Source organism: Amborella trichopoda, chromosome 11 (genome assembly GCF_054954075.1).
Source record: "Amborella trichopoda isolate Santa Cruz 75 chromosome 11, AtrichopodaSantaCruz75HAP2 v2.0, whole genome shotgun sequence".
NCBI lineage: Eukaryota > Viridiplantae > Streptophyta > Magnoliopsida > Amborellales > Amborellaceae > Amborella > Amborella trichopoda.
In genome coordinates, this window is record NC_142346.1 from 2,427,015 (window position 1) to 2,449,266 (window position 22,252).

Consider the following 22,252-nt stretch of genomic DNA (forward strand, 5'->3'; position numbering starts at 1 on the left):
AGCAAAAAAAATGTCGCTGGGCATCAACCACAGCACATTTTTTTGGCACATTGGGTATAAATAGAGCAGTTAATGGCTCGCGCAGGCGAGCCCAGGTGAGCCATGGGGTTAAGCTTAGGTGCCAGATTGTTAGTGAGGGAGAGAGAAGGGCCATCGCGAAGAGAGAATGATTCGTTGGATATTTGCAGAGTAGTGAATGGGATGTGGCTGACAGGTGGGGGTTCGGGTCGAATAGATGGCGATGATGCTGTTGATGCTATGCTTCAATACGTTGATAGTGGGTTGTCCACCGTTGATATGTCTAATTACTGTGAACAATTTTCAGAGAGAACTTCTCTTTCTTAATCCTTTCTCTCTCTCTCCGTTCTGTCTTTCTCTCTCTCTTCATATTACTGTGCTCACAAACTCGTTGACTTAGTTTTGGGTTGTTTGACAGTTCCTCACGGTTATGAATTAGTTATCTTACTACTGAAGTATTAGAAAGTTATGAAATCTCTCTCTCTCTAGTTGGTTCTACCACTGTTGTGCAATTTTATGGCATACTTTCAAAAAGTTTTGAATTTCGTCATTGCTTATGATGTTATGAATTCGTCTCTCTGTGTGGTTCTGCCGTTATGCCTCTGTTGCCAAAATTGATTAACACGATCCTTGAGAAAGCTATGGTTTTTGTTTCTTATATCGTTTAGAAAGTTTAGAATTTGACCCCTCCCTCTGATTCTTAATTTTACAAATTTGGCATAATTTGTTTCTACTCCAGTCTCACCCTTATTGAATTTGATGGCTATTGATATTTAAGAAAGTTAAGAATTTGGTTTCTTGTGATTTTTCAGAAAGTTATCAGTCTCGCTCTCTCTAAACCTTCACATACTTATTGTTTGGTTTTTCTCACAGAGGGTCTGGCAGAGGATTTGTACGGGATTTTCATTAACCGGGTTCCATGAGAGTGCCCACCTGAGTTGCTCGAGCAAGTCAAAGGGTCGGTTTCAATTGCTTCTAACCTAATTCCTCATTGTATATATGTTTTCTTGTTCCTTCCTATTTATGTAACAAAATAGATAACAAACACCTTATGTATTCCCTAGGATTATGGCTTGTCTGAGAATCTGCAAATGTAGGTTTTTAGGAGTGTTCGATAGTTCGATAGGCTTTAGAGTGATACTAATGAATCTTGTATTCTTCTTCCATTGTGCAATTCTCTGTTGGAAACTAGTATCTTCCATGGATAATCTTCTGTCTCTCTCTCTCTCTCTCCTTTCAAACAAAATTCACACACGCACGGATCTTGTTGCTGGAAAGAAATGTTAACAAAATTTAAACACACATGGATCTTGTTGCTGGAAAGAAATGTTAGTTCCCTCAGTTAACATGTTCTCATTTGACAGTCTTACAAAGTGGGTGCCCCCTCCAGTCAAAATAACAAGTAGGTATGTCAGGGAGAACATCGACATTTCTAGAAAGAGAATGGATGTCCCTGGTTGGATATGCTCCAGTTTCACTGGTATGCCTAGTTTTCCTTCAGAGGAATTTGGACTCGTATTTCAAACTATAGACTGCCTCAAAATGGCTTCTTATCACTGAACCCTCTCTCTCTCTCTCTCTTTCTTCCCTTTGTGTTTCTTCAGGTGGGATTATTCAAATCCTGGGTATCTTGATACTAAAGCGCCTCACTTATCTAAAGGAAGAAGGTTAGTTACATTCTGAAGTTTCTCCAAGATAATAGTATCTTATTTATGGTAGTGTATGTTGGGTAATGCTACCTCATTTCTTGGCTTGATCTTTTTTTTTGGTGAAAGGCATGCAGGTAACTTTATTGGCTTTGACAAACTTTGATACCGTGAGGTTACATAAAATCCTTGAAAATGGGATTCCAATGGTTAGTAACCAAGTAATGAAGTCCACCCCTTTTCCTTTATCTTTGTAGAAGTTCTCCTTTCTTAAGTATGGTGATTATGTAATGACTAAGTATCTGTTAGTTCAATAGGTTCAACACTCTGTCGTCGATATGCGTCCCTAGCAGCGGATGGCTGAGCTTTGTCAACTCACCGGAATCAAACTTATAACTTCTCTCTCTCTCTCTATCGATCTATCTATTCTATCTATCTATCTCTCTCTCTCCTATCTATTTATCTATCAATTCTCATAGTTACAGGAAGCGCCCGACTAAAGTAGCGCTCCTGCTCTGGAACCCAGCTTCGGTGCTCTATGGCTGGGATCTTGACCGGAACCCGCTCCAAATTTTTCAGGAGCTCGTTCCTATTTATAGTATTCTTGATCCCATGCACAAATGATCTCGATCCCACTATCATACGGAACATTTTCCTTAAAATTGTTGATCTCGTTCCTGAAGAAATTAGATCCTCGCTATTAGAATTTCAGGAGCGCGATCCCTACGTTTCCAGAACTCCGTCCCTACGTTCACAGAATTTCCTAAAAGAAACTTCTTAAATAAAATTAACTTTTAAAATGAAATAATTATATTTTAAGCCCAAATTTCATAAAAGTAGAGTTCTGCGATGGGAGCGCGGACTAATCATGAACGGAATGTGATCCTTCCTTGAATGGAGCTCGATCCATTTCAAATAGAAACATGATCATTCTTAGATGGGAAACGATCTTGTTGTCGATGGGAGCGTGTTCCTAATGAATATGGGAACACAATCCCATTTGACATGGAACGCGTTCCCATTAAATAGGGATCTCGATCTTGATGTATTGGGAAAGCGCTCCCTGCTCATACAGGATCTCGATCGGCTACTTTTACCCTCACTGGAATTCGCTCCTCGAGCTCTGGAGCTTTGAGCAGACGTCAATCCGACGCTCCCTCTCCTGGAACAGGAGCCATTACCACTCCAGTTTCCGCTCCCGGTAACTATGTTCTATCTATCTATGTTTAGATGTAAGTGTGTCCATAGGTAACATATCCAGGGTCTCTCTTGATAACTTTCTGTCAATTGATAATCTCTCTCTATGTCTCTCAGTTTCATGGTCTAACCGACATGGAGAAAGCACGTACGGGACAGTGATGGGAGGCCTCTTATCTAAGAAGTTTCTCGATGCCAATTTGGCTATTCCTTTTGCTAGCCCCTATTTAAATACTCCTTCCCTTCAAAAATATAAAAATGTAATTCTCTTCTGAATCATCTATGTTCCCTTTAGTTTCTATACAGGATATTAAGTCATGACCTCATTTTAATTTGAAATAGTGGATTGCTATATTAATTTGGAATAATGGATTGCTATATTAAATCCTGTATGAAAATATTCAGATGGTTGACGCATGGGGAGGATGGATTCTCTTTCAGTCTCTATTGCAAACACTAAAGAATGTAGCATCCACACATGGGGTCTCTATTGCAACTGTAGCAGTTAGATATATACTGGATCAGGTAAGCTTTTTCTGAAATGATCTTTGACATTTCTACTCTTGGGTGATCAATACCTTTTTAATCAATCCTTGCTTTCTTTCATTGTTCTCACTTATATTGTGATGAATCGTTTTCCAAAACTCTAGCTGTTCTATTTTTCTTCCTACATCTTCTTGTGAATTCAATTCCTTGAGCTTCTTTTTTCTGGTTGATGAACATGGGCTCTGAATTTTTAATGTTGGGTAAAAGACTAGAGCTTCAACAACTAGGCTATGAGAAGATAGCTCTAGCTCAAATGTTTTTCATGTTGAGTACTTCTAAATTCTAGTGTAATCTAGAGGGGTCTCTCTCTCTCTCTCTCCATTTACTCTGGTGTGGGTTTGGTGCACAGCCATCGGTTGCAGGATCCATGGTAGGTGTGAGACTTGATCTTTCTGAGCATATCAAAGACTGCAACGCCATACTTTCACTTGTTCTAGATGATGATGATAAGAGCAGCATAACAGAAGTATCCAAGAAAGGAAGAGATCTTCAACTAGTCATTGGAGATTGTGGAGATGAATACAGGCGTGCTTGATGAGACTCATATTTAATGGCATTTTTCTGTTGCAGAATAGAACCAAGTTCTGTTTTAAAGAACTTGAACAGTTTGTACTGATACATAAATATACCTTTTTTTAATCCATTGAATCTAAATCCAATTCTCAATGACAATAAACTTGTGGAATAAAAATAATATTCATACTTACAATTAAATGCTTCCAGGCCTTTCTATACAGTTGCCAACTCCACATAATGTACATGAAAAATACTATCTATTAACATCTTTTCCTCACTTTTATTTTTATCATTAAGCGTCTCTACCATGTATCATTACAACAACATTTTCCATCTTTGAAATGGTGGAACCTGCCAGTGTCCTTCACAAGCATGTCCCTGCCTAAAAAGGAAGACAGAAACTTGAAAACTGAGTGGCAGTCTCCACACATTCTCACACTCTTAAAAACCCTAATTGGCGTCTTGGGAGCCAAATGAACAAGCCCAAAAGCCAAGGCCATCATCTCAGTGTGATATAAACTCACCCCACAGCCCACCTCTTCTGAATCATGTAGCCAATGGTTCTTATCAGCTACATATCCCAACTCATCCATTTCTCTTTCCAACTGTCCCAATTTCTCATGAATCTCCTCAGTTACAGTCTGGTTAGAACCAAACTCATGGATAGTGCTCCTAACTTCTATCCAACTGTGAGTTTCTCTCTCAAGTTTAGACCCATTTCTAAGCTTTGATGCATCCTCCCACCTCCCTGAGGTTATAAGCACTTGCTCTAAGAGTGAGGTAGACGCATAGTCCTTAGGGTCTAGTTCCACAAGTTTTTCTGCTGCATATTTTGCAAAATGCATGTTCCCCTTTATTCTTGAAGAATAAAACAGGGCCCTCCAAACCAGTTCATCTGGTTCAAATGGAATATCTCCATGAATGAATTCCTCTGCTTCGTCAAACATCCCAGCAAGGCCCAAGACCTCAATCATTGAGGCATAGTGTTCTCTTGATGGTGAAAGCCCATACTCTTGGTGCATCAAACCAAGAAACTTGAAAGCTTCACGGACAAAACCCAATTGACTGCATGCTTTCAGTAGAGAGAGAAAGGTTTGTGAATCTGGTGACTTGTTCAAGCATCTCATCCTTTTGAAGAGGTATAGAGCATTTATTGGTTGCCCATGCTCCATAATTGCAGAAACCATTGAAGCCCAAGCCATCGAGCTCCTCTCAGGCATCTCATTAAAAATGTTAGTTGCCTCTTTGATTCTTCCACAACTAGAATACATATTTATCAGAGGCGCCCCTACTTTTGGTTCTAAATCCATTCCTTTCTTGATAAAATAAGCATGAGTCTGTTCCCCTATTACCAAAAGAGATTGGTTTGAGCATGATTCTATTACGTAACAGGATGTGTTATGGTCTAAATTTGCAGAAGATTGATGAACCTTTTTAAATAGTTCGAGAATCCTCTCATGGTCCCCTGTTCTTGAACAGGCTTGTATCAAGTAACCCCATAAAATTTTTGATGACGGGATCGAGTCACAAAGGTTCAAAGCTTGCTCGAGAAGACCAAACTCACAGTACAGGTTGATAAGGGTGTTAATAACCGGGACCTCTGATCCATAACCAGTTCTGATAATGTTACAGTGGAGCTCTTTTCCCTTTCTGAGATCACCTACAGCAATGCAAGCCATGACAATAGCAGTGAAGGTATACTCATTGGGTTTCACTGATTCATACTGCATTTTCCTGAACAATTGAAGACACATTTTCCATTGATCATTTTGAGAAAACCCTGAAATTATTGAAGACCAAGGAACAACACCTGGTTTCTTTATACCAGAAAAAACCCAATATGCGGCGTCTATGATTCCACATTTGGCATACATATCAATCAGAGAACTGATAGCATAAATGTCAGACTGAATCTTTTCATGCTTTATAATGTAGGAATGAATCATTTTTCCTTGCTCGAGAGCTAAATCAGAAGCACAGAACTTCAAAATACTTGAAATCGCGAATTCATCAGGCTTCATTCCTGATAACTGAAATTGGATGAAGAGTCTCAAGGGTTCATTGCCAGCTCCGATGGAGCATTTCACATACATATCAAGCAGACCAGAGAAAACAAAGTTACTTATTTTGCAACCAGCTCTTATCAGGTAGCCATGAACCTCCCTTCCATTTCTAAGAGCCCCCAAACCAGTTATGGCTCTGAGCACACTTGTTAAAGTGAACTCATCCAAAACCAATTCACCATTATCACCTCCTTTCTCTCTCTTAATTCTTTGCAACTGATGAAACAGCATTAGCGCATCCTCATTTCCACAATTATGCACAAAACCCGCAATAATGGTGTTCCAAGAGACCATACTTTTCAAAGAAATTCCACTGAAGATCTTATATGAATCACTCAAAAATCCACATTTTGCATAGAAATCAATCAACCCATTCTCCAAAAACAAAAAAGAATCAAAACCCATCTTCAAAATGAAGCAATGGATCTGAGTTCCAAATCCGAAGCACCCCAAATTCGCACAAGCCGACATCACGATGCCAAAAACTAGCACATCAGGCCTAATCCCATTTCTCTGCATCTCACAAAAAAGGCTCAACCCATCACTCTCATACCCACTTTGGACACACCCTTGAATAATGGAGCTCCAAGACACCAAATCAGGACATTGAATACCATTAAAAACACGAAATGAGCTCTCTAAACAATTACAATTTGCATACATGGTAACAAGAGCATTCGTTACAAATACATCAACCTCCATGCCCAATTTAATTATCTGGCAATGAAGCGCCTTTCCATAAATCAAATCTTTATTTTTTGTACAGGCCCTCAAAACAGTGGCGAAAACAAAAGTATCAGGGCTCATATACTGACCATTAAACATCACTTGGAAGAGTTGCATGGCTTCTAAAGCCTGGCCATGACGTGTATAGGTGGCCATGAGTGTAGTCCAGTAAGCTAGGCTTTCCCTCTGTTGTTGCATTTTATTTACTACTTTATGGGTTTTGTCCATGGAGTGACAGAAGTCACAGGGGAGCAATTTTGAGCCATTGGATGACTGGGTTTCGAAGGTTTTGACGGCTCTGATTTCATTATTTGTGGTGATGGGGTTCTCGAGGGAAAGATAGAGATTTGTAGAAGAATTTGAATTTGGATTTGAATGGCTGGCGGGTAAATGGGGAGAAGAGAGGGGGCACAGGGGATAGGTAGCCATAGCAACGGCTACTTTCTATGGTGATTCCCTTGTTATTTGCATTTAGAGATAAGGTTCCAGTGAGCGGTGAAGATTTTCCCAATGGTGATATTCTCTTGGATCTAAACCATATATATATATATATATATATAGGTTTGTATAGGGCCTAGGCTCTACACAATGAAATTAGAGCTTACCTTTAAATAATGTCGAGGAATGTGGTTTCAACACTGGAAATCATTGTGATTGTTTTAAAATATATTTTCATCTTTATTTATAAAGTTTAAAGTTTAAAAAATAGTGTAGATCGACAGGTCTATTAAAACTTGAAAATCTTGAAAATTGACGGTCCAAAAATGCATTACTAAATATACTATTTCCAAAACTTGAAATCCATTTTTTTTTCATGTCCATGCGTCTTGATGTCGAGATGATCAATTTGAAGATATTTAGACACCAAAACAATATCTTATAGTGAAATTTTTTAGATAGGCTCTAATTTGAGTATTTAGAATATATATATATATATATATATATATAGCATCAAGCTACATTGAGTAAAACACATGATTGATTCGGATTTGACTCAAAAAATTAGTCAATGGGTATACATGTGTATATTTGTATTTGTATGTGAATGTGTACGAGGTGGCTAGCTAATTATATTAACCTTCCAAATCCAACGATTTTTAGTTCACAATGCAAGTAATCACTTGATGAGTATTTACCCCCAAAAAAAAAAAATTGGAGTAAGCTTTACTACCATGTTTCGTAATAAGCCATGACTAATTTGATAAGAAATAACAAAGAATAATACACTTAAGTCGAATTTTAAAGTTCTATTGAAAGGTTATCTTAAAAATGATAAAACTGTTGTAATTGATTCGTCTTTTTCAAAAAATCGAGTTTGTTTGAAGTTATTTTGAATATCGCGCATTTAAATTGTTTTATGAGAAGGGGTATTTTGTAGAAGGTTTTGCTAGGATACTCTTACATGCATTTTTTTCTTTAACATACTTAATATTTTTAAGCACTTGTACCTTTATTATAAAATGTAGTGGATTTTTGTCTAAAAAGATTTTAGACCATTAATAAAGAGTAAAATAGAAACTTCTTATTGAAAGAATTTTTTTATTAATTATTAAGTGGAAAATCACATTATGCATATAAATTGTAATATCACTTACATGGAGCATTACCTGTTTTTAACTATTAATAAAAGGAAAATTTTTGCTCCATACCTCTTAATATGAAAAATACTCTTGCTGAAAAATTTATGTATTATAAAATAAGGTAATGAGTATCTAAAAATAATGAATACATTAAGAAAGGGAAAATGACCTTTACCTCTCTCGACAATTTTTATCCCTATTAGACCATTGGTTTCACCAAAATCCCTTATAATCCCGTAAATTTAAAACTTTCGGACCGTTAGCCCCTCAATTATATTTGGTTTTATTCTTTTCACAAATATGATCTTTGTAATTTACAAAATATCATACTCATCCACTAGGCAACTCCCTTCCATTTCCCTTACGTTGTCCAAAACCAATCTTACGTCCACCCCCTCTACCAATTTAGACTTAAAAAAAAATGAATTTTTAAATATTATAACCTATTTTATAATCTCATTAATATCTTTTAAACTTGCAAAATGATTAATCAAGATCTCTATTACTATTGTTAATGGAATATTATTATTATTTATTTATTTATTATTATTTTTTTATCAAAATATCTATAAGAGATGATCTACTTAAAAATGATTATTACTATGTTGTTGTTGTGTCTGTTATTATTATTATCAATAAAATTTGTATATAAAATCGTAAAAAAATATAGATGACTAATGGATGGGTTGGACATTTAGTAAAATAAAATGATGAAATTTCTATAAAAATAAAACTACCAGGGGGTTAACTGCCCTAAAACCAGGGGTCTAATAAAAACTTTTTGCAAACGACACAGTTCTAATGAATTTTGGAAACCAAAACTAGAGGTTTGCGAGGTTCTGTACTTCAGTGGCTTCAAAGTTCAAGCTGTTGGCATAAGTGGGAACCCTAACAGGTACGCTCATGCGTCTCTCTCTTGTCTTGGTCTCCTTGTTTATCTCTCTAGAAATTCCGGGACTGGTTTTGCTCGGCCCTTGTTAACAGGGTTTTCCTGTTAAAGTTGGTTTCATTGTAGAGAATACCCAAATGTAATAGGGTTTTGTTGTTAAAGATATTATAGGAAATGTTAACACCCAAATTTAACGAGGTCAAGTTGAACATTCATAGGGTTGTTGTCTAGTTTCTTAACAGGGTCAAGTTGGTTGATTCTGCTCATTTGATTGGAGAATCATTCATAGGTTTGTGGTCTAGTTTCTTATTTGTTTCATCAAATTTTCCGCATTTTTGGTCCTTTTTCCAAGACTGGCGTGGTCGTGTAGGTAATTTTTTTTGCACTCTGTTGTGATTATTTCCAAGAATGTCGTGTAGGTAAGAATGGCGTGTTCGTGTATTAGTTGCCTCTTTTTGAGCTGGGATTCTTTTTTTAATGCATTGTTCAGGTGGAATTTGATCATGTTTGGGATTCTATTTCTGTTATTTTTCACATATAAGGATTCTTTGATGAATATTTTATTCAGTTTATCCTTGATTTATTCTTCGTTATTGCTATTTTTTCTTATGCACTTCCTTTAAAATTTCTTCCTTGGATAAGTTGTTGTTTCACGGTTTTCGTTGCTAATTATTGCCATTGTTATTATGGTAATAATTTACTTTTTTTGATGTAGAACTGCTATGGGTGGACTCTGTGGTTCAAGTGAGTGGTTGGATTGTGATTTGTTCTCCTTTTCGTTTGGTTTTCTAGGAGAAATCATTCTGTTAATTTCATTTTTTGGGGTAGAGTTTTTTTTTTTTGGTCGAGTTTATTCTTGGTTTTTTGTGCGAGTTTATTCTCAATGACATGTTGGATTATGGAATTTTTCTGAGTTATTCATTCAGGTAATTTGCGTGTAATTTCTAGCTAATTTCAAAGTTAATTTCTGTTTCTATTGAATACATGGGTTTCCACTCCTTTTTCTGTTAAATTCTGAATTTTGGCATGTATCTTTCATGTAATTCTCTGTTTAGCTTCCCAAGATTATTAATGGAATCTCTGCCTCTCTCTCATAAGCATTTTTGCTATCTCTTATAAGTTCATCTACTCTATTTCATCTCAAAGCCAACGAGAACACGATTTAGTGGAATTGAATGTAAGAATTGTGCTTCTAGTTGTGGATATGCTCTGCCTGTTTTTGTTGTCTAAATGTTTGATGAGCAAAGCACCTTTAATTTGTTTACTCGGGGTGCCTATTTATGCTGCAACTTCTCTTTTATATGGAACATACACATTTGTTTTTGTTGTTTGTTATTGATTGCTTTCTGAGATTTTGTTTTAATGGTCTTTGTCTGGTACATGTTGAAACACATTTTACATGTATTTTGAATCTCAGCCATGCATTTTATAAGAAATGCATTAGACAGGTTGTAGCAAGAAAATCTTATTCAAAATATGCACTTCACAAATCAAATCAATGAAATACATAATGAACTGTTAATACCAAATAGGTGAAAATACCAGCACCACATTTCGGAAGCCTCGTTACGCTACTAATTTATTTACTGTGGAGCTTCATCAAGTGGCAGATAAATTTCAGAAGCAGATAAATTTCAGAAGCCGTTTCTGGCATTTTTTGGTTATATATATATATATATACACACACACAACTTTCATCTTCGGAAGAAGCCCTGGGTTGGTACTTTTTTCATTGTAGAATTAGATCTAGGGTTTAGTGTTAGGGTTTTATAATTTGTGCCATCACTTTTGTGTGTGTGTGTGTTTTTAATTCAGGCTTTGCATAGTTAACTTTATGTTTTGCTTCTTTTACTGGGAATTAGTAGATTTACTAGTTAGTTACTCTATAAATATTCATGAATAATCAAAGGACGGCCCTTTTAGTTAACATTTACTTTGCTAGAGGGATTCAAATCAGTATGGTTAAGTCTATGAAACCTTTTTTTCATTTTTTCATTTTTTAAATTACTTGTACAATGACATGAGTGAGTCTATGAAATAACGGGATTGCTGATTCTTTTGGTAAATGGTGCCTTTTCTTCATCCTCTGTAAACTCTTTATCACCACTTTCTCTTAATGGAGCTGTTCCAAATGGTTAAAGTTTCTTAACCTTATGCGATAGAAAATACTTATTCGTTTCTTCACTTGGAAAAACAAGAATCAAATTTTTATTTTTTTATTTTTTGATATTCAATTGATTTGTTTTCTGTGCATAGAAAAAGAACCTTCTTGATTTGAGGCAATATGCAAGAAATGGTCTTCATGTTTCAATCTGTCCGTTATAATCAAACAATTCTTTATTTCTTTTTGTTGATGAGTTACGAGTCTCATTGATCTCTATTTACAGTTGAATGTGTTATTCCTTGCAAACCATAGGTTGACTTCTCTTTTAGATTTATGGATTTTTTTTGGAAAGTTAACTACAGGTAAGAAATTATTTTTTTTTGGGTAGTTACATGTAAGAATTTTTATTAAGGGAAGTCTCTGTTTTGTCTTATAATTGAATGCCCTTGTCGTGTCAATTTCTCACATTAACTGCTGTCCTCGGTACTTCATTATTGCTGTTGCATATGAACCATCAGATAAAAATAATTGCTGTTGTATATGATACATTCAAACCTTACAAACTTTTAAATTGAACTCCCTTTAGAAGTCTACTTTGGAATTGGAGATTGATCTAGCTCTTAGTTCCTTTTTAGAGGAATGTTTGGCGCTAGTCTCAGAGATGGGAAGCTCTAAAGTAGAGAGAAACAAAAACAAAAATCCGTGGCATGGTTTGTAGTTTTGACTGGTCACTTGCAACTAACTTAAAAAAGAAAAGAAAAAAAAAAGAATTGTTAGATGGCTTGAATCATATTCTGTATCTTTTTTCATAATTTCTTTTTAAAGCATGCGTTGTTCTTCAATTTCTTGTTTTTTATGGAAACATTGCATGACCAAGAAAATTGTATGCTCACACAATGGAGATAGTTAAGAGGAACTTAATAGCAAAAACATGTAGTTGACTTATGCCATTGTAGGAATTTAAATTTGCCTTATTGTAATGTCCTTGAATTGGTGGAATAAGTGATGACTTTAAAAATATAGTTTCTAGCACAGCTAGTAATCTTCTTGTGGATTGTATATTTCAGGCCGTTCTATCAACAGTTCTCCCTCCTTTTCCAACGTTGAATTATTGTGGTTTCTAACAAACTCTACAGAAGCACAACATGGATGGTACCCAGCTTTTAACCTTCAAGAATGTTTCTTGCTTCTTTATTATCAGTGTGTCATATTACTTGTTGAAAATTATAGATGCATCATGTGGGGAAAATGCGTATCAAATAGCAAAAAGACAATGCTTGTTATTTTCTTGAAAGCTGAGGGCATGCAATAACTTGTGCTTCTCCATGCTATCGTTTTTGGGTTTTAGTGGACAAAGAACCAACCATGGAAGAAACTATCTTAGTTGGTGAGGATCTCATGTTGGGACCGCCCTCTCCTCTTATACCACCAGAGATTGCTTCTCATGTACTTGAAGGTGTTGATTTATGCGATGGGATCCTAAGGAATCTTTTCTTATGTAGGTTCTCTATTGAGCTTCTGTATTGAATTTATATTCTTTTGTAAATCTGATGACAAAATTGTTAACCCCTAATGCATGTTTGCACATGCACATGTGCTGCTCCTAGGTCTGCAAGTTAATGACATCGAACCTTTTTGTCAAGACGAGATTGTGTTATATCGACAATGTGCTGAAAAGAGGGTAAGTTATATAATTCAAATGCTACCAGTTGATAACTATTTGCTCAATTGGTGTTTCTGCTGCTTCTATCCCTTGTGCATTTTTCTCAGTAAACTACCTATGTACTTATGGATATATGGAAAAAACTGTTGTCTGTTGAACATCGCTGTCTGATGAATGGTGGTGGAGAGAGTGGAACCCACTATTAGAGTTGCTCTTGCCTGTGGATCTCTCACTCTCTCAGACTCTCACCATTACGTTTAAATCTTTTTTTTTTTTTTGATAATAATTATTTAATTGGACATGGTGACCCATGGGCTATGGTTTTTCCTAGTCCACTAGCTATAGCGTCTTTTACCCTAGTGTTTTCCTTAGTAACTTATGCTGCAAGTCAGTAAATAAAGAACTTAACTAAGTCTATCAATTGGGAGTGCAGGATAAGGAGCTGAGACAAAAGCTTCAAGAAAGTGAAAGGAAATTGGGACTCTCAATGCCTTGGGATGAAGGAAAGGACAGAGCTGCTCAACTTCATTCTCAAGTTGAATTGTTGGAGAGGTATTAGTTTATGCATGAAATCATGACTCAATCCGGCTTCTCCTGATCTTTTTGCAAGAGTAAGTTTTGGAGAAGAGCTTGGTTTTGTATTAGCAGTTTATGATTGGAAATTTCTTCTCATATTCTCCTTCATAGAAACTGCATTTCATGCTGCATTATTGATGATAAACAATATATTCTGTGATAAACTAATACATTAAAAAAGAGAATTGCCAACTTTGAACTAAACATATTTGGATGAGCAACTCCTATAGTGCTGTACCTGAGCTTCTTTATCTACATGATCACTAGCATTCAGCCTAATTTGCGCAATAATTTTTTATATCTATCACTATCAGGATAACGTCGAGTTAGAGAAAATTAACAATTCTGCATCTAATCATATCTCACGTCTTTTAAAATTTCTAATTCCATGAGAAGAGCAATAAAGCATGTGTATAATGCTTCTGGATTTGAAATCATAGGCCTGTGCATTTGGAGGATCCCTAAATGACAAATTTTACTCCTTTGAGAGTTTGATTTACCTTGAGGCTAGTAGATGCTTTTGTTAAGATATTCAATTGTAAATTGTCCATCCATGTTCATGTTATTTCTCGTTCTACAGAGGTAAAGCAAGTCATCAGTGAGCTGCAGAGGATTTTCTCATGGACAAGCCTTATTTCTATACCTGATTATATATTGCTTATTTTTTAGTTATCCATAAAAGAACAAGGTCTTATATGCTCATGCGTTAGTTTTCTCATCTAAAATTTTCCCATTACTACATTCCTGGTTATGTGCCATTTGATTAAAACATGCACCTGTAATTTACCTATATATGGCATTTTGTATTATGGTTCTTGAGGTTGTGTCTGTGTCATACAACATAGTGGATGGAGTGTTGACTTTACTGATTAAGTCAATAGATTTCCAATGAATTATCTTATGCTGTGATGATGATTTCTTAGGCGTATGATTCTTGCAAGTGGAGTAGCGGGAATGGAAGGATTTCGTCAGCGATGGAGTTTGCATGGACAGCTTCAAGATACAAAGTACTTGTCTACACTCAAATTCAACACGCATATTTCTCTAAAATAGTGATTCTGTTATTATCTTTCGATTTGTGGTTTCCTGATTTCTCTTTCCAAGTCTATGGTGTATTGGAGATTGTCAGATATGTCATTGTTTATGGCCTTCTTAGGCATGATTTGTTCAAGTTGTGTGGCATTCGAATCAAACATTCTCATTGACAGTACAAAAAAATTCTGAAAAGTGTGAATTGTACGTTATATTTATGAGGCTCAGGTGATGTTAGGAGATGTGGTCACTATCTTTTTAGACTTTGGAAATTGTGTATGAACTGGAATTGATTAGTGGAGCAGGTCATGGCTAATATTTATGTGAGATACATAGAATTCTCCAATTAACATATTGATGGTTGATTGTCCAAAAAAAAATATTCTAACTAATTTCCTTGATTATTGAGGGAAACCAACTGACATTTTATCAAAAGAGAGGGAAACCAACTGACATTTTATCCAACTCTTTTTGACTTTTGTTTGGATTTCGAACAGGAGCAGATTGGAATCGCTGGAACAAGGATTGGAAATGAGAAAGAAGGAAGAGCCTGAAAATTCAAGCACTAAAAAGAGGTGGTTCTTCGGTTAGATATATTCCTGAAATATGATGAATTTTATGATGTAGTATCATTTCACACGGATCATTCGGACCATTATTGTGTTCTATGAAAACCTCTGGAACTCAACATTGAAGAAAGAAAACATATATATTCGTCAGAAAAAAAAAAAAAAAAAAAAAAAAAAAAAAAAAAAAAAAAAAAGAGAAGAAGAAGAAGAATAATGATTTATTTATCATTTGAGAGAATGATTAATTTTTAATTTCAGTACATGGTCTTTCTTACGTTTGTGGATAGTGGTTATCATGACTCCATTTAAATTTTTTTTTGTGTACAAGCACCACTGGTTGCCATGGGAATTCCTTCCTTGATTTTATCTCACTAAAAATATGTTTGCAGTGGTTGCCACTATGGGAATTCCTTCCTTGATTTTATCCCACTAAGAATATTTTTGCGGTGGTTGCCACTCTGGGAATTCCTTGCTTTTCTTTCTCCTTAATAAGGTCATGAGGAGCACTTGGCCCTTTGCGCCGAAGGCCCATGTTCTTAGGTGTGGCAATGGACCCGGGACCTGACGACTAGACCCGATCCAGGTATGGGTCCAAAAATTGGACACGGTGAATCGGGTCCGGGTCTGGGTCCAAATCTTGGACACAAACACTATTCCGGTTTGGGTCTCACATTTCCTAATTTATGAAAATATATTAAAATACATAGATATTTAAGTTTTTGGGTGGGGTGTAGGTCTGGGTCCCACAATATATTTTAGGTCCGAGTCTGAATCCGGTGACTTCAGGTCTAGGTCCGGTTTCCGCATTAGTTTTTTGGGACCAAATCCTGGTCTTGGTCAAGCTAGCTGGATGCAGACCTGATCCGACCCGTTGCCACCCTACATGCTCTAGCCCGTGTCTTAAAACTCTAGCTGGTTAGCTCTCTCTTGCCAAACTAGGTTCTTTGATTGTTTCCCACTCCATTGGATCGATCGTTTTTCTTCGACTCTAATTTCATATCTCGCAGTCTTTTGATTTCTCTTGATCCTAAACAAAAGAACTGGAAACTTGTTTAAAATTGATCGTGTTTCAAGTCCGATTTTGGGGGCTTTGGGAACTCAGAAACAAAAAAACAATATTTTGATTTCTCTCATTCTTATCACTAGATTCTCATAGGGGCCGTTTGGATCCATAGAATATATTTTGAGAAAAGTATTTCTTATGAAATAGATTTTGGCTGTTTGGATGCATAATATTTTTATTTTTATTTTAAAAAAAAATTATTGTTAAATAGTTTTTATATAATGTCTTTTTTTTTAAATTAAATTTGAGATAGTTTGTCTCTCTAAATATTTGAGATAATTTCTCTCTAAAAAATTTCTAAGTAGTTTCTCTCTAAAATTTGATATAGTTTGTCTCTCTGAAATTTTAAGATATTTTTTTTTCTTAAAATTTAAAATTTGAGATAGTTTATCTCTCAATTTTTTTTAAGATAGTTTCTCTCACTAAAAATGTTTTAAGTACACTCTTTCTCTCTTTAAAACTTAAAATTTGAAATAGTTTCTCTATAAAAAATTTAAGTATGTTCTCTCTCTAAAATTTGACATAGTTTGTCTCTCTAATGTTTTAAGATACTTTCTTTCTAAAACCTAAAATATGAGATAGTTTCTCTCTTTAAAAGTTTTGAGTTTTTTTCTCTTAAAAATTTAAGATACTCACTCTAAAAAACTTAAAATTTGATATTGTTTGTCTCTCTAAAAATTAGAGAGATTTTTTTAAAATATTTTATCAATCTAAAACTTAAAATTTGAGATGGTTTCTCTCTTTAAAATTTTTGATATAGTTTTTATCTCTAAATTTTTGAGATATTTATCTCTCTAAAAAATTTCAAGTACTTTCTCTCTCTAGAACTTAAAATTTAAAATAGTTTCTTTTGATATAGTTTCTCTCTCTAAATATTTTGAGATATTTTCTCTAAATTTTTAGGTCCTTTCTCTCTCTAGAACTTAAAATTTAAAATAGTTTCTTTTGATATAGTTTTTTCTCCAAATATTTTGAGATATTTTCTCTCTTTAAAATTTGATAAAATTCCTCTCTCTGAAATTTGATGTAGTTTCTCTCTCTAAAATTTTAATATACTTTCTCTATCTAAAATTTAAAATTTGAGATATTCTTTTTCTAAATTTTTTGAGATACATTCTTTCTAATGTTTTTTGGTACTTTTTCTATCTAAAACTTAAACTTCGATACCGTTTCTCTCTCTAAGAATTTTCAGGTACGTTCTCTTTATAAAACTTAAAATTTGAGATAGTTTTTCTCTTTAAAATTTTGACATAGTTTATCTCTCTAAAACAATTTTAGATATTTCTCTCTCTAAAGTTTGACATAGTTTCTCCCTCTAAACTTTTAAGATTTTTCTCTTTAAAATTTAAAATTTGGAATAGTTTCTCTATAAAAATATTGAGATAATTTCTCTCTAGATTTTTTTGATAGTTTCTTTCTTTAAAATTAGAAATAGTTTCTCTTTCTAAAATTTTAAAATACTTTTTATCTCTAAAACATAAAATTTGATATAGTATCTATCAAATTTATGGGGGTATTTTTGTAGAATTAATTATATTTTATAAACTGAATGTCTTTAAAACAGGGAAATCTAGCTGGAAATCAATAACAGGTAAAGGCAAAGATACATATTTTTTTATTTTTGGGTTGAAATAGAGAAAACAATCATGAATGGAAATACATTTCAGTCTTAAAATTTGATCCAAATGCCAGAAATATGTCATTTCCACTTAAATACAATTTTAGAAATGTATTTATGAGTATCCAAACGGCCCCTTAAAAATTCTCAGGTTGGCTTTTTGGTAGAAGCTTTTGTTGTGACCTTTAAAAGTTCTTTAAGATTCTTTTTTGGTAGAAGCTTTTGATGTGACAGTAAAAAAGGCTTTAAAAGTTCTTTAAGATTTTTTTTTGGTAGAAGCTTTTGATGTGACAGTAAAAAAGGCTCAAGAAGCCAGCGCAAAAATGGGGTTTACGTCTTGATGTATATAACAAAGGTTAGGATCGTTTCCAGCCCATCCTTGCCACGACCTTGAGACCAGCAACCTACGATTCACTAGATTCATTCAAACTAGTCCTTAAACATTCCTACCGCAAAGAAGATACCTACGATTGTGTTATCTTCCATGAGAAATAATATGATGTATCAAAGTGAAATTCAGGTCTATATTTTCATGGAAGAACAAATCACATGGGGTTAAAGCATCATTTTTATCATAGACAACGTAACATCTGAGAAATTGATTCTAGTGACTTAATTTTCGATTCCAAAATATTTGAGCATAAGATATTCTTACAAATATGAAATGGATGGAGTTTTTATGAGACGGCCGACTCATATATACATATGCGGCCCACCACTAAAATCCACTTTAAAGATGAATTCTTTATCTAATTTTTTTGTAGATTCATCATCTAGGCCAAAATGATCATGAATATTAAAAGAAAAATAAACTTTTAAAATTAAAACTACAATATTTTTAGTATATTTTTTATGCACCGTCCATATCTTATCTATTGACAATACACTTTTAGATAACGTCCACGTTTGTAAGTCAGCGGGCTCTTGTGGCTGCTGACTCATGAAACACTTTTCCATATTAAATTTACAATATCAGTAACTCCATTTGGAAATTTTGGGTAAGGTTATATTTGTAATTGCAAATTGATTGCAAAATTCAAACAATTACTAGAAAAATCAGGGGAATCTTTTCAAAATTGAAGATGAATTTAAGAAGGACCACAACCTACCTTTAATATCTTAAAACTAGATTACCAAATAACTCATTTAAAACAAAGAAAATGATTGTAAATTTAAATTCCTCCCAAATTTAATCACAATTCAAAAAGTCAAAGGAGTCCTTTGAAGTTGATTTTTAGATGGATCCTGAAATAACAATAGCACCAATCCTAAAATATACAATTTATAATAAAAACTCATTTTTTAACATATAAGAATATACAACGAGGGGTGTGGTTTCCGTAAGCTTGCAACCTTAAACAAACATATAATTTTGATATAAAATATTTGTAGGATTATCTCAAAATCTATTTTTATATCTAATTATAAAATTTTAAACTCCCAAAATGATTAAAATCAAGTAGATCTATAAACATATAAAAATATTGAAAATTGACAATCTTGGTAATATGTTGTCAGATGCACTATTTCTGAGACTCAAAATCTTCTTATTTTTTTATAGTCATACATCTCAATGTCGTGATGATCAACCAAATGGTTTTTCAATATTAAAACAACATTTTCCGATGGATTTTTGAGATGCATCCGTAGTTCCACATTTTAAGGTTGCGACCTTATATAAACTTTTTCCTATAAAAATTAGAAATAGAAAATTTTAAGGTCACCATTAGAGTGATGTAACCTAATTAACTTTAATATGCGTGCATGAATATTTAGGTCAATGGCTTTAAAACTACAAACCCAATTGCCTAAACAAGATATCTTTAACTCACAAGAAACAACTTAAAAAAAAATGAGTTCTAAAATACCTAAGGTGGAGTTTGATAATTACGTAATAGGGTGAAAGTGCCTGACTTTCACCCTTACTATACATTTCGAAAAAGGCATAAAGGGGTGAAAGTGGGAACACCCATTTTCCCCCTTTCGCTATTCCTCTTAAGAACTCTCACCTCTGCCACTCTCTCTCCTCCTCAACCTTCTATTTTTTCTAATCCTAAGGCCTTCTCCTCAATTTTGTAGGTAAACCAGACTTCAAATGAAGTTACTCAATGTCTAATGTTATTATGTTGAAGTCGAGCCTTCGTGTGAGGTAGTGTATGTAATTGTTGAATTTGTATTAATCTTCTCACAAATTATTGGTATTTTCTGCTCGAGCAATATCATGACCTTTTTATTCAGTCCAATTCACATGTACTAACGAACTATTTGACAAAAAGAAAATCATTGGGAAATAAAACGATCAGAGATAAATGAGAAATCTAGTGCCAAAATGTTTATTTCGTAAATAGGAAGTGGTGTTAAAAAGAATTAAACTTTATTGAGTGCTACTGGTGATAGATTAGGAATTCAAGATTGTACTCACTGTAAAACATCAAGACAAGAAGACCAATGTTCGACAATGGTAATGGTCATCCAGAGGATGCGAGTGTATTCTTTTGATGGAAATTTAAACTGCTTTTGTTGAGGAGATATAGATTTTCATTTTGTACAATTCAATTGCCAACCATAGAGTAATTTGCATATTATGAAGCTTCGAAGCAAAAACTTGTATCATGCATGTGACAACTTGTATTTTTGAGTGGATCCTTTGCTCATTTGGTGCTTAACGCCGTTAGTTTTTTTAACGTTAACAAAGAAAAAAGAAAAAAAAAGACACCCTTGGTTTAGATCTAAAAGGATTGTCACAAATATTTAACATCAACATTTTGTGACTTCTACCCTAAAACTAATTAAGTCCTTGTAGGTGTGACCACTGAAGAATCATAGAGTAAAAGTATCCCTAAAATATGCATTTGGAGATGATCTATTGTAAGTTATGAACCAAATAAAAGTTCTATTATGAGGCAGAGACTAGATCGCCCATTATGAATGTGGGCTCATATATTTCATTTGAAGAACCTGTTGCAAAACTTATATGAGAGAAGGCCTCACTATTCGACTCTACAGCCAATCAAGGCAACCCAAAAAGCGTCCTAAATCTTAATCTTTATATCAAAACTACTTGTGGTACACTGCCCTATACTCTTTCGTGCATATGTTATGGAACATTTTATGAAATCTCCAAGCACATTAAAGTATTCCTTGAATCTATTATATGTTTGGCATTATATTGGATGAATGGAAGGAACCTTATTTAGTTACAAAATGTCATTAAAAATTTGTATTTTGCCCATCATATCAATGAAATACATAATGAACGATAAAGTATTCCTTGAATCTATTACATGTTTGGTATTATATTGGATGAATGGAAGGAACCTTATTTAGTTACAAAATGTTATTAAAAATTTGTATTTTGTTCATCATATCGATGAAATACATAATGAACAGTATTATAGGGGTTCCAGAATCCAAAAAATCAGCAGCAGGAGTGATTCCCAGGATACTACCGTAAAAGTTTATCAAACACCACCTAAAGGTCCATTCAATGAAACAATGAACGGTGTGAATTCACTAATGGGGCATAATTCATTTACCTCATTATTAGCTTGTGAATTATTTTTTATTTCTATTTTTATTTTTTTTGAGATTGATCATTGGGATTATTGTGCACACAAACTAGGGTTGCAACAAAACTAGGGCAATGGGCCTTCGCTACAATACTAGCACGTTTGCATACATACATATGGATGCAAAAAAAATTTACGGGTTCATAATCTATACCGTGGTGAACATAAATTTTTAAAAAATATCTTCAAAAAATAAAAAATAGTATTATTTAATGTATTTTTTTGTACCATTGATTTGTAGATTTTGTTCGGACCACACCATTTTAATATCCATGGATGTTAGTATGCACATTTTTTGGTGGGACCAACACATTTTAATATCAATGGTTAATTTGTTAATATCCGTGGATGTTGGTATGTCATATAAAAACAATAATTTCAAAAATAAAAAATGGTGAGATCACCATATCTTTTAAAAGGACGTGGGTTGACATTGATATTGGTTTCTCATATGAAGATTTTGGTGGGATCACCACATTTTAATATCTCTCCCAAAAAAAAAAGATAAGAATAATATTTGAAAAATATGGATCGTATTATCACACAAATAGCTCAAAGTTTTAACTTAATCTAAACGGTCAAAATTAGCTAGTCCAAATCGCCAAAGCCAATCAAATATTAATTTTGACCAATGTTTTTTATCAAATTGGAATTTTGCTTTGGACTAAACTTGCCAAACCACCAACGGACATATTAACTAGTTGGAATGGATGCTCCAGTTCGATAAACTATAGTTGCAATGTAGAAATAAACCTTCTAACATGCATCGAACCAATACTACTTTCTAAAAATGAGGTAGAGACTTTAAACTTTCCCTTAAATGTAAAATTTGTAAACAAAAATACCAATCAAACAAATCAGAATTAATCAATCAAAC

The 22,252-nt window shown here is 34.1% G+C and overlaps 1 protein-coding gene across 10 annotated transcripts; it reads left to right on the forward strand.

Annotated features, from left to right (window-relative positions):
* Positions 1-240: 240 nt before the first annotated feature.
* Positions 241-15,399, forward strand: LOC18441357 (uncharacterized). Of its 10 annotated transcripts, none has more exons than XM_020671604.2 (8): positions 9,047-9,187; positions 9,897-9,925; positions 12,353-12,437; positions 12,634-12,783; positions 12,893-12,966; positions 13,382-13,500; positions 14,448-14,531; positions 15,054-15,399. In XM_020671604.2, the coding sequence occupies exons 3-8, from the start codon at positions 12,431-12,433 to the stop codon at positions 15,145-15,147; spliced, it is 528 nt and encodes a 175-aa protein (XP_020527263.1). In that variant the 5' UTR covers positions 9,047-9,187; positions 9,897-9,925; positions 12,353-12,430; the 3' UTR covers positions 15,148-15,399. The 10 variants fall into 10 exon arrangements, 6 of the variants coding, with proteins under 6 accessions (XP_088708119.1, XP_088708118.1, XP_006851538.2 ...); XR_016044496.1 differs by having other exon boundaries at positions 9,065-9,187; positions 13,382-13,559; XM_088851992.1 differs by lacking the exons at positions 9,047-9,187; positions 9,897-9,925 and adding an exon at positions 3,267-3,386.
* The last annotated feature ends 6,853 nt before the right edge of the window (positions 15,400-22,252 follow it).